The sequence below is a fragment of the Myiozetetes cayanensis genome, unplaced genomic scaffold (genome assembly GCF_022539395.1).
Source record: "Myiozetetes cayanensis isolate MyiCay16 unplaced genomic scaffold, myiCay2020 scf35, whole genome shotgun sequence".
Classification (NCBI taxonomy): domain Eukaryota; kingdom Metazoa; phylum Chordata; class Aves; order Passeriformes; family Tyrannidae; genus Myiozetetes; species Myiozetetes cayanensis.
The window spans coordinates 1,592,799-1,611,577 of record NW_026087577.1 but is presented as its reverse complement, the minus strand read 5'-3'; the positions used below and the strand labels follow the sequence as shown (position 1 = coordinate 1,611,577).

The 18,779-nt window shown below is 50.4% G+C and overlaps 2 protein-coding genes across 2 annotated transcripts in view; one reads left to right on the top strand and one right to left on the bottom strand.

The window, feature by feature from the left end:
• Positions 1-18,779, top strand: part of SNX11 (sorting nexin 11) — a 393,545-nt gene that overhangs the window by 213,703 nt on the left and 161,063 nt on the right. The window lies entirely within an intron of this gene.
• Positions 10,656-13,153, bottom strand: HOXB4 (homeobox B4). The gene is made up of 3 exons (XM_050327971.1): positions 13,024-13,153; positions 12,491-12,917; positions 10,656-11,684 (listed from the first exon to the last, which is right to left on the bottom strand). Exons 1-3 carry the CDS (start codon positions 13,135-13,137, stop codon positions 11,368-11,370), a joined length of 858 nt encoding a protein of 285 aa, XP_050183928.1. The 5' UTR covers positions 13,138-13,153; the 3' UTR covers positions 10,656-11,367.

The following is an 18,779-nucleotide window of genomic DNA, read 5'->3' as shown; positions in this document are numbered from 1 at the left end:
ACGAAGGAAAGAAAGAAAGAAGGGAAGAAAGAGAGAGAAGGGGAGGGGGAGAATAAAAGTTATGCAAAACCCACCGGGTTTCCTACTTTCTTTCATCCCCCCCACCCTTCCCAGTAGCCCCGGGTAAAAAGCCCTGCCGTTAAATCTCGCCCTTTTTCAGGGAATATTTTGGATTCTCGCGCTTGAAGCCCGGAGAGGGAGAGGTACCGGTAGCAACAAAGCAGATCCCGAGGTTATTTTTAGCCCCGGCTTTGCTGAGCTGATCTCAGCGCGGGGACAGCAAACCTGAGTCTGGGTGCCGGGGAAGGGGCTCCCCAAAACCCGGAGGGAACGGGAGGGGTGGGGGGGAGAACCCTCCCCATCCATAAAAAACCCCACCCCGAGCTGGGGAGATGCGGAGGTCGGAGCCCCGCAGCCGGAGGCAGGTGATGGGAGAGGGGCTCGGGAGGGGGCGGGCGGTCCCTCTCCCCCCATCCCGGAGGTTGAGGATTGCCATCCCCTATTGATTTCACCGGGACATGCTCGGAGAGAATTTGACCCGAAGTTTTTCAGGCTTCTCCCCTGACCTCTAGATACCGCTGCCAATAAAGCGCTGATATATTTCGCATTGAGACGGACATCAAAAGGAGACGAAAGAGCAACGAGTGGGGATTTCTCCTTAACCCCTCCCCTCATATCTACGCTAAAAACAAAGAAGAAGAAGAAGAAGAAGAAGAAAAGGGGGGGGAGTCAAATCTCCACCATCGCCTCTGATTTATAGCCCTCCTTTTCAACTTGGGATGGTTACGCGCGGGGAAGTGTTGAAACGTGGTTGTTGCCTTTTATTTCTTTCGTGTCTCCCTCCTCTACTCCTCCCCGCCAAAAAAAAAAAAAAAAAAAAAAAAAAAAAGAAAACACTTCAAAGCAAACCGTCCGTTTCCAAATTTTTTCCTATTTAACTGAAAAGCGACCGAGCCCTTCCCTTTTGTCTTGGCTGCCCGGGAGTTGTGTTCGCCTCCCTTTTTAAGTATGAAAATGTTGGCTCGGGGCCCTCCCCGGCCTGCAGCGGGTGGGACCGGGGTGATACCGGGGCTGTTCTGCCCCGAACCGCCTTGCTCGAGCCCGAGGGTGATGCTGAGGGGCCGGGCAGGGCAAACGCTGCCTCCAACCCCTTTCCAGGGGAAAACACGTTAAAAAAGGGGGAAATACAGCTTCTACCTTGTCCTGCCCGCCTACTCCGCTCCTCTCCGCTCCTAAGCCACAAGTTTTCCCGTTATCCCCCTTCCTTGCTCCTCTCCCTGCTCTCCACGCCTTGCAGCTCTCGCCCTCCGCGATGCTTTGATCTTAAATAACTCTCTCCTACCGCCTGCAATAAATTATGGATTAAGGTGCCGTTGACTCATATTTACAACGTTAATCGCTTCCTCTTTGGGAGAAGATAGGGCACGTCTGGCCGAGAGGGGAAGGGAGGGAGATTTCTTGGGGGATGCGATGTGATAAACACGGATTCGCAGCGCTGACGGCCCAGGACCTTCTGACGAGGTGACAGGCAAGGAGAAAGGCTTATTGCACAGAAATCAATGAAATACCTCTCGCTCGAGCCACTCCAAGTAGCCAATTATCCCCTCCCGCCTCTCGAACGTTATTTCTGCCATTTCTGGCCATAAGGCACAGTAGCTGGTTCTAGAAAAACCCGTTTTCAACGAGTTAATAAAGAAAGACAGCTTAAAATGGTAAGGAACTATCAGCTCGTTGTTTGTAGCGGGTCTGGGCAGGCGGCGAAGCTGCTGAGCTGGGAGAGGCGGTGCGGGGCTGCGCGGGAGATGCGCGGGCGCTGCGCGGGGCAGGAGCTGCTGCTCCGGGCTTCTCTTCCCAGCTCTGAGCCAAAGCAAGTCCTTTCCCTCGGGTCACCGCTGAACCCAGAGGGTAGAAACCTGGGATTTGAGAAGGATGGAGCTGACGGGAGGTGGGGAGACAGAGCCCTGAGGATCTGAGGGAGTGAGGAGGCGCTCCGGGGGTCACGGTGCTCTCCCAGAGCAGGTCCTGCATGGAGGGATTTTTAACCCACCCAAGCCCCTCTCTGCCCTGGTCACCTCCTTCTGCCCCGGGCCAGGCACGAAGCAGGACAGGGAGAGCTCTGCCTTCCAGCGCCCGGCCCAGAGCCCAACCTGGGTCTGGGGTCCCCTCCCTGCTCTGCTCTTATCCCGAGTCCGGAGTTCCCTTCCAGGTCTGGCTCCTATCATGGATCTGGGGTCCCCTCCAAGGCTGCAGACTCTTCTCTCGAGTTTTGGGCTCCTATCTCTGTTATGGGGTGCCCTCCTGACTCTGGGTCTCCTAATGGATGTGTGGAGCAATTATCCAGCATCTGAGCTTCTGTTCTGCCTCTGAGTCTCATAACCGGGCTCTGGGACTCGTACCCAGGGTCACGTTTGGGGTCCGGAGCCTCAGCCCGGGCTCCCCTCGGGCAGCGCTCCGGGGTCGGGCAGTGCCCCCAGGCCACCCCATCTCCTCCTGACGTCCGATTATTAAAGGGCGACACTTGCACAAAGGCGTCTGGACCGGGGATAAATAAAGCCCCGGTATTGATTTAAAGGGGGCTGCCGCCCAGGGCGGGGGCTGCGGGGTGGTTCCCCCGCACCGAGCCCGCAGCCGCCCCCCGCCAAGGGCCAATTTCTCACGCTCAACGTCCCAAACCCAGAGGGAAAGAAATAAATAATTTAAAAGCCGCAACCAAATAAAATCAAATACAACAGAAAAAAAATAAAAGGGGGGAGGGGGAGGAGGGGAGGGGGTCTGCATCCATTCGAAGTCGACAACTTAAATTAATACCGAGCTTGACAGAGAATGATGCTGTATTTCTGGCTCAGTCACCGTCCCTGGATCTCCCTTAATATTTAATGAAAGTCGCTGAGTTCCTCTAATTTTGCTACATAAAGGTTTACTCTAGCAGACAGAGTTAAATATCCCCGCTCTGGCGGTGTGAGACTTGGCTGGCGAGCAGAGGGGAGGAAAGGGAAGGGAAGGGGGGAAAAGTGGTGAATTCTCACCCGAGAATCCGGTGTGAACATTTAATCTTTGCTCCTGTTGTCAGTTTTATTGACTCCTCGCATGTTGGGGCTTGTAAAATATTTAAAAACGCGATCTCCCACTTCCTCCTTCCCTTTCAACACTCCCGGTTAGGACCAATTTGGTCCAGTTCGGAGGCGGGAGGGGAGGGCAGTGGCTGCCTCCTGGCCTCTCATTTTCCGCGGAGGATGCGCTCCCCGCGTTGACAACAGAGTAGGTAGCGGTGCCCCCCGTTTGGGACACAAACCTCGTCCCCAAAGCTTCAGCCTCCCTACCCCACCTCAGTGGCTTGACAGAGATTTCCCTCTTACAGCTCAGCGATGTTTTACAGAAGGTAACAGCTGCCGGCCAGGTTTTGCTACTATTTAAACCCTTTTTTCAGTGCTATTTCTTCTCGGAACTCTGTTTTTCACGAGGTGAATAAAGGCCCGGGCTCCTAAATAGAAAGATGTTCCTTAGAGCACCTTCTCCAACTTCCCTCATGGACATCATCCTCTACCTCTCCATCCACCACCATCCCATCCTTAGCTGGAAGCGGGCGCTAAAAAGCCACGCAAAGTCATCCTCCTGCTGGAAAAGCTCCACGAATTACCCGCAATGAGTTTATTCCCCTTTCTGTTGTTGTCAGCGCTTACTGGGATAACCCGCCTGTGTTGGGGTCACTCGCAGCGCCCCAGTTCCCGCAGATCCCCATTGTTCTGGGTTTGATGGGCAAACCGCGCTCCCTGCCTGGGAGCAGATCCCTGCCTCTCTGAGCCAGAGTTACCTCGAATCCCTCCTCCTGCAATCCCCGTTCTACTATTCATTATTTTATTTCCCGATTTAAAGTCCGAATTCTGGTTGAAAATGGAACATCTCCAGAAACTGTCTTGCTTTGCTAAAGCAACCTGTGCCTGTCCTCCAGCCAGGAGCGTTCCGGGGGCTGGGGAGAGGCAAGTGGGGAGAAAATGAGTTCTCGTTGATAAAGGGATGCTGCATCGCAGGGCTCCGAGCTGTAATTTCTGTATTAAGGTCGTGCTCTTTTACTAGGTTTATACGCCAATGAGGCGTTCCCGGTTTACCAAATTTATACAAATCTCTCCTTAATTGGTAATCACAGATGCTGTAATTTAAGACCCCCAGCTACAGAGCTTTCATATTAGCTGCTGATCTATTACTGTAAATCGTCTGAAATAATCAACTCCAGGGAGTGGGGTAGAGAGAGATCCTCGCTCTAAAATATCATCGCTTGCACATCATTTTCACTCGAGAAATGATTTATCTTGGACACCACTATAAACAACACAACTCTCTCACAAACACACACACAATGGCAGCCGCACTGCTGCTGACATGTTTATTGTAATAAATCAAGAAAGGGGGAAGAGAGAGGGAAAAAAAAAAAAGGTTGCGAGGAGAGAGAGGGAGAGGGAGAGAGAGGAATATTCCTAAAAATATCAATGAAATGCCTCGATGGGTATAAACACACATACCACCATGTGAAGAGAAATGGGAGGAAATGAAGACGGCTATTTGTCACATTTTACGACAATAACATTAATAACAAACAATAAATTTACATGGACATATAGACACGCTAGGAATTGGGAAGCCCCTGCTACTTACAATAATCCAGCCCTCGGCGTGGCTTCGTGGTTCCTGAGAATTGTTTTATTGCCGACTCCTCTCCCTCTCTCCTCCTCTCCCCCTCTTTCTCTCTCTCCCTCTCGCTCTTTCTCTCCTTTTTTTTTCCCCCTCAGCTATAGGCTTGTTTTTTAAAGGACAGTTGAATTTCACGTCAGACACAAGGAGACCATGTCTGCGATTTTCCTGACGAATACATATCTATTCTGCAACCTCTGCATTAATTATTTAATGAATCACGTGATGGGGAAGGGGGAAGGGGGTCTCTCGGTTTCATACTCAAAGGACCACTGTGACCTTCCACCGGAACAGTATTTTTTTAAAGAAGTTTCGAACTGAACGAAGCTTTTCTCGACGGACAGAGACCCCCCCTGCCCCGGGCGAGTGGCAGGGCCATGCCAGCGTGGGGTGAGGGTGTGCAGGGTGAGGGGCATCCACTCCTCTATCGAAGGGCACGATTTTAGGTTCATTTCCCCACCCTGCGTGGAGTTAACTTAAACCCTTCTCTAAACCTCTCCTGGAAGTTGGCTTTGTTAGACCGTGGTTCAGCCAAGCCTCATCATGCTTTTTCTGAATTTTAAGGTGTTTTTTTTTTTCTCTCCACGCTGAGACTTTTATCTCAATCTTGTCCTGAAAGGCACAACAATTATAGTGTCTAAACCAGCTATGAATATTTACACTCCTGGTTTTAAAAAGCTCAGCCTTCCCTTCACTTCTAGGCCTTTTCTCCCAGCCGCTGTTATTGTTTGGCCAGACTATTGCATTAGGCGGAAAAAAAAAAAAAAAAATCAAATTTTGACAGTGAGGAAAGCTGCCAAGTACAGGGATCTTGGGAAAAAAAAAAAAAAAAGAAAGAAAAAAAAGAGGACAACAAAGGGAGCCGCTGGGAAAGGCCGCGGAGCAGACGCGGAGCTGGGAGCCGGGCGCGCTGCCCTGGCACGGCGCTGCCCTGGCACGGCACTGCCCTGGCACGGCGCTGCCCGCTCCCCACGCCCACGGGGGGGAAGCGTCACCCGAGAACAGGCACCAAGTAGAGCCTGAAAACATCAGGATCATTGCCCGGAGCCCCCGGGGATCCCAGAGCAAGCGAGAGACCGGGACACCCCAGCGCAGAGCATCTCCCACCCCTCCGAGCACCCCACATCCCCCCGGGAACAGAAATTCCTCCCTCGCGGGGGGAAGCCTGGAGGGAGCTTGAATTAAACACAAAAACGGATAAAAAAGCCTAAAAGTGTGGGGGGTTCCCTCTTAAAGTCGAACCTAAGGGGCTGGACGAGGTGGGCTGGGCTCCCCCCGGCCAGGAAGGAGCGAGCGGGGAAGGGCTTCGTTTTCAAAAGCCCTCGATTATTTCTGGATCGATTTTATCGAGTGCAAGTAGTTGTAGGAAGAAAGACGTTTGGTCAAGGTGTGGGAGGAAGCGAGGGAAAAAAAAGCGATTAAAGGGGGTTCCCGTCGCTGGCGGGTGGGGGGGGTCCACGAGGGAGGAAAGTTCGGGACGGGGAGGGGGATGCTTTTATGAGAACTTCAGATTAATTCAGAAACCGCAACTTTCACTTGATAAAACCACCTTTTTTTTTTAACCTTTTTTTTTTTTTTTCCCCTCATAAAAAGTGTATCCCCCTGAATGGAGCCGGGTAAATAAATTTAAAAAGAGGGGTGGGAAAAAAGGAACACGAGGAAAAAAAAAAAAAAAAAGTAACAGAGCCATCCCAGGCAGCAAACGGAGCAGATACTCCCCCTCCACCTCCGCTGGCATTTTTGGGTTTGTTTCATGCAAAAGAAGCACCATTTCGGGTTTGGCGATTTTTTTTTTTTTTTAAGCCCCCAGTTCAAAGGGTCGGAAACGCGGCCATAAACAGCGGCTTCACCCTCCGAGGTGCCGTGATCAAAGCCGTTTTCTTTCTGAAGATAAAATGAACGTTTATATAGTGAGAAAGCGAGATTGATTTACAGATTTAAACACGCCGTTCTTATTGCGGATCATAAATCTGTCACCGGGGCTGAGAAACTCCCAAGCCGCTCCCCGAGCTGAGCAGCCTTTAAAGAGACTCAGTGCCACACCGGGCCAGCACGAAACACACCCCCCACATCTCCCAAGACCCCCCTTCCCAGGCAGAACCCCCCTTATATCCACGTAAACATATATATAAATATATATATATTTATTTTCCCTTCCTCTCTTCCCTGCTCTCCAGTACCTCCACCCCAGAGGCCTTGGGTTACGCGATTTCTCTCACCTAAACCCCCTTTATAAATCAAATTTTGGTGATCTAGAGGTAACAGAGGGGCACCAGCAGATCGACCACGAGCGGTGTTTGGGGGGTTTGGGATGGGGGTGGCGGCTCGGGGGTCTCGGGAAGGTCCCTCGGGCCCGTGGGATGCTCCACGCGGGCACAGAGAGGCTTTTGAGAGCGCCGTGGGCAGGCGCGAAGTGGGAGGAGGTGCGGGGGGACTGAGAAAGGCGAAGGGGGGGGGGAGGTTGGAGAGGGACTCTCGGAAACAAAGGAATTTCTGAAAATGAGAGGAGAGATGAGACGATGGACGCGGCGAGGCCGCTGCTTCGCTGCTCCGCTTGAGGCTTGGGCTTGGTTTTTTTGCCCCCAAAATTGTTTTTGGGAAGCCAAGAGCGGCCCGGCCAAACCGCCGCGGTTCCCCGCGCCCACCGCCCTCTCTCCTGCCCCTTTTCCCTCCTACAAAGCAAAGCAAGGCGCAAACACTGAGGGATTTTGCAGTGGGATGGGAAGGGGAGCGGTTTATCCGACTCGGGCTCGGAAACAGGACGAATAAACAGTGAGAAAGCAGAAAAAACCGACTTCTAAGTCCTTTCGTCCCCCACCTTTTTTCTCGCGGGGCTGGTTCCCTGATTCCACGGCCCAAACCCTGGGTTTTTTAGGGCCGGGACCCCGCACACGCAAAGTTTTGCTGGACTGGGGGCTGAGCTGTCGCCCGGCACAATGTCCAGCCTCGGAGAGGTCAAGGGGTTTGCGAGGTCAGTCCCCGGCTATAATACCCAGCTAATCGCCTAGAAAACGTGTCCTCTGCGTGAACTCTATCCCCGAGCCGGGCTTGCCAGCGCTGGATTTTGTCTCCCCGATTTTCACCCTTTCCCATCGTGTTCCCGCACCGCTCCCGGGACGGGGCGGCGAATCCCGGGAGCACCAGCGCGTCCAGGACATCCCCAGGCCTGGGACAAAGACGCGTCCTTAACCCGCAAGATTCGCAGTCTCGGGGTCGTCCTCAAAGCGGGGCAGCCGCACCCCAGCGCTCTGTCCCCTGCGGGACACTCCGCCCTAACCAGCCCGGGAGGGGAAAAATAAAACAACCAGGGAAAAAAACCTTAAAACAACGAACAAAGGAGAGAACCCCCCCGAGACCGCCCCGCACCATCCTATCCGGGGTCCCGCAGTAAAGCCCAGTAGGGCCGAGCCCCAAACACTCTCAACCCCAAATCGAGGAGGGGAAAAAAAAACCCCAACCCTCTCGCCACAAGTAACCCGCCTGCAAACTTTCTCTGCCCGCTCCCCTCTCTCACATCGGTCAAAATAAAACGAGCAAATAGAAGAAAAACCCCGCACGAGAATTCCCGTGTTGGTTCTTTTTCTGTCCCCCCCCGCCTTTTTTTTTTTTCCTTTTTAACTGTTTTCTTTTTTTTCTTTTGCTTTCCCCAGATTTCTCGTGAAAGGAGGCAATAAACCGATCAGAAATGCATGCCAAGAGAGCAGCTCTGTTACCTGGTTCGCTCCCACATCCTTTTTCCAACGCCCCAGAGACGGCCCTCATGGTTTGGGTGGTTTCTTCCAAAGTGAGAGGTCTGGGGGAGGGGGTGGCTTGGGGGGCCTGTTTGATTTTGTTTTTCTCCCCCAAAAATAAAGCTTTCACCTTTACGATCCAGATTTTATTATTAATATTATTATTTCCCCTGAAGATTCTTGTAGGACTCCGGGTGCTTTTTTCCCAACAGACGGTCTGCGGAGATTTGCTGTTGAATAACAATGGGAAAAGGATAAGTATTTAAAGAAAAGAAGTGATTAATGATTTTCTGTATAATTCTCGCATTTTTCTTGGCTTCTGTCTGCTTATAATGGCTGTGAACTTTTAGGTCCTATAGAAATCTTCTTTTCTCCCCCTTCTATTCTATTCATACTTTCCAGCTTTGATTTGCTTCTATAGACCCCGCATTCCTGGAAGCATATGCCTTTTTATTTTTTTTTTCCTTTAAACAACCATTTTTTGCCATTCTTAGAAGCCCTATCCTGAAAATAACACCCTCTTTACAACCTCAGCAGATCAAAGAGAGAAATCGTAAAATAAAATGCAACAACAACAAAACACCCCAACCTCAGGCATTACAATAAAATACAGCCCTTGCCACCCTCCCTGGAGGAAAAAAAAAAAAAGTAAATAAAAAAAGAAACTTTAAAGGTTCGCAGTTGCTACCTCTAAAACCGCGATATTTAACAAAAATCCAGCCATAAATCCATTTTTTTTATATCGGTGGGTGTAACATGTGCCATGTGATTGCATTAATATTATTTTTTAAGTACTAAAGTGTCAACAGAAAGGAAAACCCGGCGGCCCTTTGTTTGAACTGGGAGCAGGGGGGACTTTTGGGGACACTTTATTTGCAAGGTGGCCGCGCGGTGACTTCACTCCAACGAAAGGAATAACACATAAACACGCTCTGTTTAAATATTTCAAGCCCTGCCTTTGTTTCTGAATAATGCAGGGGAATATTTCGGTCCTGTTGGGGGGTCTCGGAGAATTCCTCGAACATTGAACAAATAAGCAAAGCCCTTTTTTTTTTTTTTTTTTTTAAGAGGCAAGTATAAGAAAATGATTATTTTCTTCAGCTGGTGCTGAGGCTTCCACCCCCCTGAGCACAATAGTCTTTTCTTTATATATATTTCTAACTTAGAACTGGAATGTTATTTCGTCCTGAGCAGTATTTTCGATACTTTCTATGAGAAAGAAAATGAAAATTAATACAAGAGCTGCGGCTCACAAAAGAAGCCATTTGTCTTCTTGATTATCTATTTGCTTGTCAGGCTATGAGCTATCGCAGGAGCCAGCTCCTTTGTAACATAAAAATACACAGAAAACCTGCAAACACCGAGAAACATCTGTGCAAAAATTAGACTCATTAATGCATTAACTACCTTGGAGAAGGAGATTTTTTTTTTTTTATAAATCCAGAAGGCCCTCTGGAGAAATACAACGCTCCCTCCGTTCCTTACAGCAAAGCAAAGCGCTAATGACTACCTCGGTTTTGTCTGAGACCAGTTTGGGAAGAGCATATTAATATATGCTTTGAACAAATAAATCATAATATGTAAGGCTTAGCAGTACTTAAAGCTGATATACCCTAGTCAAACATCTTTTGTTTTCATTAGGGACTTGAGGCTGTGCCATTGACAACAGAAACCCCTGCAAAAAAGAAACGTGCTGTTTAATTAATTGCTTTAAAATATGTATTTTTTTTTTCCTCAGCGGAACAAAAAGACAACCCCCACACTCCCCCACCCCCCTCCAGACAAAACAAAACACACAGGGGCAGATTCAACAATGAGAAAATTTATTTCCAATTGCGCTTTTTTTTGTTGTTGGTGGTGGTGTTGTTCCTTTTCTCTGCTATTTACAGGTAATCCTGGACATCCCGAAGGACAAAGGGAGGGATGGAGGAGGCCGGGAGGGGTCGGGGGGAGCCTCGTCGAGCCCCTGCTCACCCCCGGAGGGGCAAACCCTCACCCCTCCGCCCGGATAATTCACATTTTCCGTACAAAACTGGGCAAGGCAGCGGGAGAGGAGCCTTTCCCCCTCCTCTGCCCCTCAGCCGAGGCTGCGGGGGTAATCCAGGTGCCGCAGTTCATCACCCTGTTTCTAACCTAAACCACCCGCTTTCCCCCCTCCCACCCCCCCTTTCCCAGACTCACAATTAACCTGCTGGACTCAAAAAAAAAAAAAAAAAAGAAATCAAAGAAAATCCCAAGAGGAGCGGCGTTTACATCACTCCCAGTCCTATTCCTTTCTTTGTCCATCACCCACTCGACCTGATTTTGCTCTTTTTTTGTCCTCCCCCCACTCCCACGCACGACCCGCGCAGCGTCCGGGAGCTCCTCGCTCCCCACGGTCCGTGCCCGGAGGGGATTTTGGTTGTGTTTGGTGGTTTCGGGGTGGTTTTTTTTTCCTCTCCACGGCTGTGGCAGAACCGCCCGGTCTTTGGGGTGGTGGGCCAGAAACTTTCCGTTTGTGGTTTGGAGGCGAGAAAAGAAAGGGATGGGGGGGGGGGGAGGAAGAGGGGGTGTAGAAAATCCAGTTCGTCTTGAAGAAACTGAGCCTCATTTATTAAAGTGAGCGCTGGTTGTCGAGGTAATAGCAGACATAAGGTCCATCCTTTGTACGGGAGAGTAAACATGACAAATGGGGCAGAGCTTGGCGTGATTAAAGATGAAACAAGGATCCATCTTAGCCAAATCTGAAAACTACTATCTACAGCCTTCTTTTAATGGAAGAGAGGCACAACAGCACAGCTCTGCTTTGTTGCAGCTGAGTCTCCCTCTGTTCCCCCTATAAATAAAGAGCACCCTCCTTCCCTCGCTTCTCGGAGCGTTAAAAAACCCCCCAAATTATCCTGTGTTCCCTACACACACACAGACTCACACCCACAAACACGCACACGCCATCCATCCATCCACGGAATAGTTATAGGCTGCTGGCTGGTCCATGGGATCGGGTTTGAGACCCTCCTTGTGGGATCTGCAGGCTGGCAGAGGAGCTGGAAGAGTTAGACCTGATCTTGGTATTTGGTAACTTGTGGTCTTTTTTCCATTTCATCCTCCTGTTCTGGAACCAGATTTTGATCTGGCGCTCGGAGAGGCAGAGGGAGTGGGCGATCTCGACCCTGCGCCTCCGGGTGAGATAGCGGTTATAGTGAAATTCCTTCTCCAGCTCCAGGACTTGCTGCCTGGTGTAGGCTGTGCGGGAGCGTTTCGGTTCCCCTCCTGAGTAATTGGGGTTTACTGAACAAACACAAAGGAGGAAAAAAGAAAAAGGGGTAGGGGGGGGAAAGGAGGGGAAAAAAAAAAAAAGAGCAGAAGAATTACCGAGCTGTTCCTTTAATGGGTCCTTTCCCCCCTCAAAAAAAAAGCAAAAAAAAAAAAAGCAAAAAAAAAAAAAAAGCATCACACATTCTTTCGGTGGGGGGATATACTAAAAAAAATACACGGCAAACCTTCTAAAAATATACCCAGAACCTATCTGCAAATCTCCACCTCCATCCTCGTTGCTTGACGTGTATTCCTGTCTAAACGTTTTTATAAGGTCCCCCAGACACATTTTCCATGCCCTGTGCGTGTGTATATACTCATATATATACACACCTCTACTAGAGCATCACTCGGTTATCCCCAAATCTTTAAAGTTCCCCCTACACACATGCAAACAGGCAATCACAGACACTCCTATTTCTTAAATATCACCCTAAAAAAAAAAAAAGGGGGGGGGTTGAAGGGGGAAGGAAAATAGTAAAAGTTTACTCAACCCGCCACTTAAATACAAATTACAAAAACATAAAACTTAACTTATGAAGATTCAACAGCCATAAAAAAAGTAGCCTGCAAGAAATTGGAGGAGGATGGTAACAGAGACTTCAAAGGCACATGGCCAAGCAGAGCAATAAAAATTTATGGAGGATGTAATTATACCGCTCTGCAAACAGGCGATCGTAAATCTCCACGAATGGTTATTTTACAACTGGTGCAATAAGATTTCTACAAGACTTTGAGGTGCTACTTACTATAAAGCAAAGCCACTTTAGTTCACTTACCCGTGCTTACATGGACTTTTTTCATCCAGGGGTAAACTACCGGCTCTTTGCAAGAGGAATTGGAAGGGCTTTGGTTCAGAGAGTTTTGGCTGCAGGAGGGTGGTGGGCTGGGGGTGACCGGCTCGCAGGGCTGGTTTGGCTCAGAGAGGTGGCTCTGCAATCCGGCCGGAGGATGGACATGACCCCGGGGGGATAACACCGCTGCTTGGTGGCCGGAGCTCTGACAGGACGAGTAGAGCTGCTCCTTGCAGGCTGACCGCGGCTGGTACATCGCTTCATGTTGGAAAGTGCTCTCTCGCCTCTGGCTGCTGTAATATTCCGGCGAGTGATTGGGAAGGTAATCGCTGTGGGAATACTCTTCACAGGGTGGGAACTTGGGGTCCACATAGTTGGAGTTGATCAAAAACGAGCTCATGGCCATTAATTTCTTAGAATTGCACACACGAAAAAAAAATATATATCTCTCTCTCCTAAAATTTATTCCTGTCCCCCCCTTTACTCGTTTTCCTGTTTCGTGGAACCCTCCTACTTACTGTCAAGTGAACAAAGTTGAGTCCATGTGACAGCGCGGGCCAATGGCGAGGGGCACGGCGAGCCCCGGATAAGGAAACCTGCCCAGCCCGGGCTCTCCCGGGGCCCCCCAGCATCCCCGGGGAGGCGGCCGGGGGCACCCGCTCCCCTCCGGCCGCCCCCGGCCCCGCCGGCCCCGGGCTCGGCAGCGCCCCGTGGGCGAGAACCGACACCCCCCCTGGGCCCACACCCCTCGGGGGTGTGTCCTGGCTCGGGGACCCGAAGGAAAGGAGGGGGGTGGGTGGGAAAATAAAAATCTCCCCCCCGCCTCAAAAAGAAAGCAAAAAAAAAAAGAGAGATAATTAGAATATAAGGTAAAAATGATTTTTCAGGGGGTTCGCCCCGGCTCCCGAGCGCTGCCCCAGCACATGATCCATGGCGGCCCCCCCGGGCGGGGGCTGCATCTCATTCCCTGCTAAGGTGATACGGGAAGGGACATTGCGCCCCGAGCCTGGCAGAGATGAATAGGGCTTGTTTGGGATCGATAAGAAATTCATCAGCTAATTCGGGGTACCCGGTCTCCTAAATCACATTTAGCCGGGCTCTGAGATTGACTGTTTTCCCACGCACCGATGGAAAAAGGAGCCCGTCCTCCGAGCAAGAAATCAAGGACTTGATGAACAATTACAAAAGCGAATTAGCCCAAGTCCTAATGCATCTTCGCCTCGCCCTTCTCGTAATAAAGACGCTTTAAAAGCCAGAGCGAACCAGCAGCCTTTCAAAAGCCACCCCTAATTCCTCAAATTCGCCTTTAGACCCGAAACGCGCGATAAGCTCCTCACAAGCGGCAGGGAAGAAAGCAATAATACATATTTTTTGTTCTCGGTGTCGGTGCTGAGATTACACAAATTAAAGCGATAGTGGGATCCTGGCTCTCAAATCGCAGCAATAACGCCCGCGACCACCCCCTCTTCCCCCCTTCCCCCATCCCCTTCGCGGCTCAGATTTTATCTCCAAGTGATGATAAAGTTTATCGCAGGAGCGCTGCAGTTGAGTTAAGGTCAAATCCAAAGTATTTCTTTTTAGCTATAAATGGGTTTTCTGGTTAAGACCTTGTTTTCACCCCCTTATTTAGGGTTCTGGGGCGTGGGTGGCTTTTTTTTGGGGGGGAGGGAGGAGAGGGGGGATAATGCCTTCTGGGTTTGTGACCTGTAGTGTTTGTGTCAACTACATATTCCCCTAGATACGAATTTGTGACCCAACTTCCTTTACACAAATTCGGATCTACAGGGTACATATAGAAGACAGATGCGTCCTCCTTGGTCAGAGATCTTCTCCTACCGCCATAATTCTCTTCTGGGGCAGGGGGGGTAAAGTTTTGTGACTCGAGAGATCAAGAATTAATCTATAGGTGAAACTGGTTAAAATATTCACTCTTGAGAGGAAAGACGATTAATTAAAGCACCATCTCGGCATCCGAATAGCTGATACTAGGAGAGGAAAAACTGGAAGTTTTCCACCCTCTCCTCCATATCTCGTACATCAATTTATCGCTGATCTAAAAAATCGGCTTCTGGACTGAATATTTAAGTGTAGACGCACAACGAGACTCGAATCCAAATAACCGTCTTTTAAAAGTAAAATGTCACAGCTCTGTCCCCACCCCACCCTGAAACCCTCGTAATTATTTTCTGATAAGCAGCGCAAAGATTTAATCCATTTTTCGTTCCCAGAGGTCAACCAAGGTTTGGGTTTCTACGTGCGTGTGCAGATAAATTATATTTTTAAAAAAAAGAAAAAAAAGAAAAAAAAGAAAAAAGAAATAAACAGATGAAAAGAAATACAGAATGTAAAGGCAGATGGGACGACAGGTTTTTTTTTTAATGACAGGCAATTCTTTTTACAACCCGAGAAAAAGATCAAAGGCGTTTCATTTCCGAAAAAGGGATATAAAGCAATAAAATATTCATACTGTCTAGGTAATGAACCTTCATTCGGAACTAATGAGGGTAGCATCATGTTGAGATTTCGTTTAAAATTACAGTTGCCCAAGAGATTAAAAGTATAGCACCCCCCTTTTCTCTTCCTTGGTTCCCCCCCCCCTTTGTATTTCAAAAGGCAGAACATTTTTTGGTCAAAGTATCTCCCGCATTAATTGCATTTAAATGCCGCAGCAGAGAGACTATCAGAGAAAATCTGCCCTTCCCCTACTTCAAAATTCCTGTAAATATCTTCAGTAGATTCCACAAACTCCTCCATTTTTCCTAACAAAAGAGAGTCACGGCCAAGAATGAAAACCCCGCCGTTCTCGATGACGCGAATTTTTCCAGGTACTTTTTAAGGTGAATAGTCGTTTTTCCTGCTAAAATCTATAATTTCCAGATAAACAGAAAACCTAAGTAGCATTTTAAGAAATACGCCCAAATGCACCCCGGACAATCCCAAAATCGTTTTAGATGCGTAAATAACCCCCAAATTTCCAGCCAAAGCAGAGAAGCGAAGGTTCTTTTTGCACAGAGAGGAGTTTCCCACCTCCCAAAGCGGCACCTCCACCGTGCTGAGGAGCCGACAGCAACCCTCAAATTTACCTTCCCCTCTAAAACCCACCATAAAAGTAAGAAGCCAAATCTAATCTGCTTGTACAATGTGGAGACGGATGCCATAAAATAATGCTACGGAACCAATCCCATTAGAGCTCCTTTTATTTTTTTTTTCCCCTCTTAGATTTTATTCCTCCTTTCCAATCCCCTCACTGATTTATTTTATCGTGTTTTCTCGCAGCCGGCACTGTAACTGTCTCCTACCCGAGGAGACGAGTCTGAATAGAAGTAACTAGGCCTATTCTGTATTTTTACCCCCCTCCCACATCCTTTAAAAAAAAAAAAATCGGTTTTAATTTCCCTTCCCGTTGACACAGGGTTGGCGTTTGCAAACCAGCACCCCTAGCGTCTACCAGAATTTTCTCCCCCCCGCACACCTCCAAGAAATCTCCCCCTCGCCGCTTCTGATCCCAAATTAAAGGCAGCCCCTCTCTGCACCCCCCTGCTCCGCACACCTTTCTGCCTCTCGCTGGGAAACCGCCCCACGTCGCGGAAGTTTCTCACAGCGAATTTCCCCCGGGCTCTTTTCCACTTCAAAGCGACCTCAGCCGGGAAGGGGTGGCTGGGGGGGGTTCCCCTGGACCCCCCGGCCTGTTCTGCCCTGCAAGGGGTGGCCGGGGGTGCCCCCAGCGCTGCCCCAAAGCCCGGTCAAGGCACCTGCCGGGGCAGGGGGGACACTCCACTCGTGCTGCTGAGCGTCCCTGTGGTCACCCCAACACAAGGGGCACTAAGCGGGGGTGCCCTCCCCCCAGCCCGGCCGCACCGCCCAGGTGTAACTCCGACAGCGGTACCTACCTTGGCAAAACGTGGGTCCTTTCCTCGGAGTAATTCCCGAGGGGTTTGGGATGCTCCCTCAAAACTTGGTAAGGTTTTGCAGGCGGAATCCTACAGAAACCCCCTAAACCCCCTGCCGCCCCTCCCCTCTCCAGCCTGGGTTATCCTGCTCTCTCTCTCTCTCCGTGTTGCTTTTTCAGTGGGATTAATTCTCGCTAAGAACACTAATTTCTCTCTCTCCTTCCCCTTCTTCTATTTTTTCTGGTTTTGTTTTGGTGGGCTCTGGCGGTGCCCCCTCCCCCGCTCCCCCACTATAACCCACTATTGTCCTTAAAGGCGAGCGGAACTGCTCCTGGCAGCGCCAGGAGGCCCTCTGAGCATTTTGGGGTGGGAAACCCGCAAGTTTTGGTATTAATCTCATAGTTTGTCAGTCTTTGTTAAACAGCGAGGCGTGTCCGCAGCGCGGCGACCGCCGAGAGCCGCTCTGACCCGCGGTTCACCCCGCGCCGCGCTCCTCCGCGCCGCTCCGCGCTGATTTTATTCCTCCTTTCCAATCCCCTCACTGATTTATTTTATCGTGTTTTCTCGCAGCCGGCACTGTAACTGTCTCCTACCCGAGGAGACGAGTCTGAATAGAAGTAACTAGGCCTATTCTGTATTTTTACCCCCTCCCACATCCTTTAAAAAAAAAAAAATCGGTTTTAATTTCCCTTCCCGTTGACACAGGGTTGGCGTTTGCAAACCAGCACCCTAGCGTCTACCAGAATTTTCTCCCCCGCACACCTCCAAGAAATCTCCCCCTCGCCGCCTCTGATCCCAAATTAAAGGCAGCCCCTCTCTGCACCCCCTGCTCCGCACACCTTTCTGCCTCTCGCTGGGAAACCGCCCCACGTCGCGGAAGTTTCTCACAGCGAATTTCCCCAGGCTCTTTTCCACTTCAAAGCGACCTCAGCCGGGAAGGGGTGGCTGGTGGGGTTCCCCTGGACCCCCCGGCCTGTTCTGCCCATCAAGGGGTGGCCGGGGGTGCCCCCAGCGCTGCCCCAAAGCCCGGCCAAGGCACCTGCCGGGGCAGGGGGACACTCCACTCGTGCTGCTGAGCGTCCCTGTGGTCACCCCAACACAAGGGGCACTAAGCGGGGGTGCCCTCCCCCCAGCCCGGCCGCACCGCCCAGGTGTAACTCCGACAGCGGTACCTACCTTGGCAAAACGTGGGTCCTTTCCTCGGAGTAATTCCCGAGGGGTTTGGGATGCTCCCTCAAAACTTGGTAAGGTTTTGCAGGCGGAATCCTACAGAAACCCCTAAACCCCCCTGCCGCCCCCTCCCCTCTCCAGCCTGGGTTATCCTGCTCTCTCTCTCTCTCCGTGTTGCTTTTTCAGTGGGATTAATTCTCGCTAAGAACACTAATTTCTCTCTCTCCTTCCCCTTCTTCTATTTTTTCTGGTTTTGTTTTGGTGGGCTCTGGCGGTGCCCCCTCCCCCGCTCCCCCACTATAACCCACTATTGTCCTTAAAGGCGAGCGGAACTGCTCCTGGCAGCGCCAGGAGGCCCTCTGAGCATTTTGGGGTGGGAAACCCGCAAGTTTTGGTATTAATCTCATAGTTTGTCAGTCTTTGTTAAACAGCGAGGCGTGTCCGCAGCGCGGCGGCCGCCGAGAGCCGCTCTGACCCGCGGTTCACCCCGCGCCGCGCTCCCTCCGCGCCGCTCCGCGCTGCAAATTTAGGGCTCTTCTTTTTTTTTTCCCCCTCATCCCCCCGGGTATATTCCCCCCTCCTCCCCCGGAGCTCTCCCTCTCCAGTCTGGCAGCAATGAGGATGGAGATTTATTTTTTTAAATTTAATTCCTTTTCCTCCCCCGCCTCCCTTTCGGGAGCGCAAACCTTTCGGGTTTGGGGAATTAAAGTGGGATTTCCCCCGCGAAGCGAACGGGGGAGCGCTGGAGGTCTGAGGTGTTTCCTCAGGGCAGAACTTTTAATAAAAGAGCAACCGGCGCCTCGACTGCTTTTGAGATGTATAAATGCAGGGAGGGAAGGTGGGAATCAGACCACACCTGTTTTGCAACAGGGAAACTACGATTTAAGCCTTACGTGGTTTCCCAGCCAGCCTGGTGTATCCTTTTAATTTATAGTAATGATAAAAAATGTAATATTTTCATCGAAGCTCGGGAAGCAGCTCTGAGGAGCCCTGGAAGGGTGGGGGTGCCCAGGGAGTGGAGCATCCCTGCGGGAATTCCCCGTTCACCTCCGCCAGCTCCAACACCACCATAAAGAGGTTATTTGGGAAGGAAACCGGGATTAAAAAGTGTATTCAATAGATTGTTCCGTAAGAAAAACAAACAAACAAGAATAATAGAAAGAAACCCAGCCTGAAATGTGTTTGCAGCGCCTGCCCGGGACTCAGAGACCCCC

Excerpts from the sequence above, each read along its gene's own strand:
- HOXB4 (XM_050327971.1), bottom strand. The coding sequence starts at position 13,137 with ATGCTGGGGGGCCCCGGGAGAGCCCGGGCTGGGCAGGTTTCCTTATCC. Across the intron at positions 12,918-13,023 it reads TCAACTTTGTTCACTTGACA|AAATTAATGGCCATGAGCTC; the intron begins GTAAGTAGGAGG and ends TGCAATTCTAAG. Across the intron at positions 11,685-12,490 it reads AAAAGTCCATGTAAGCACGG|TAAACCCCAATTACTCAGGA; the intron begins GTAAGTGAACTA and ends GTGTTTGTTCAG.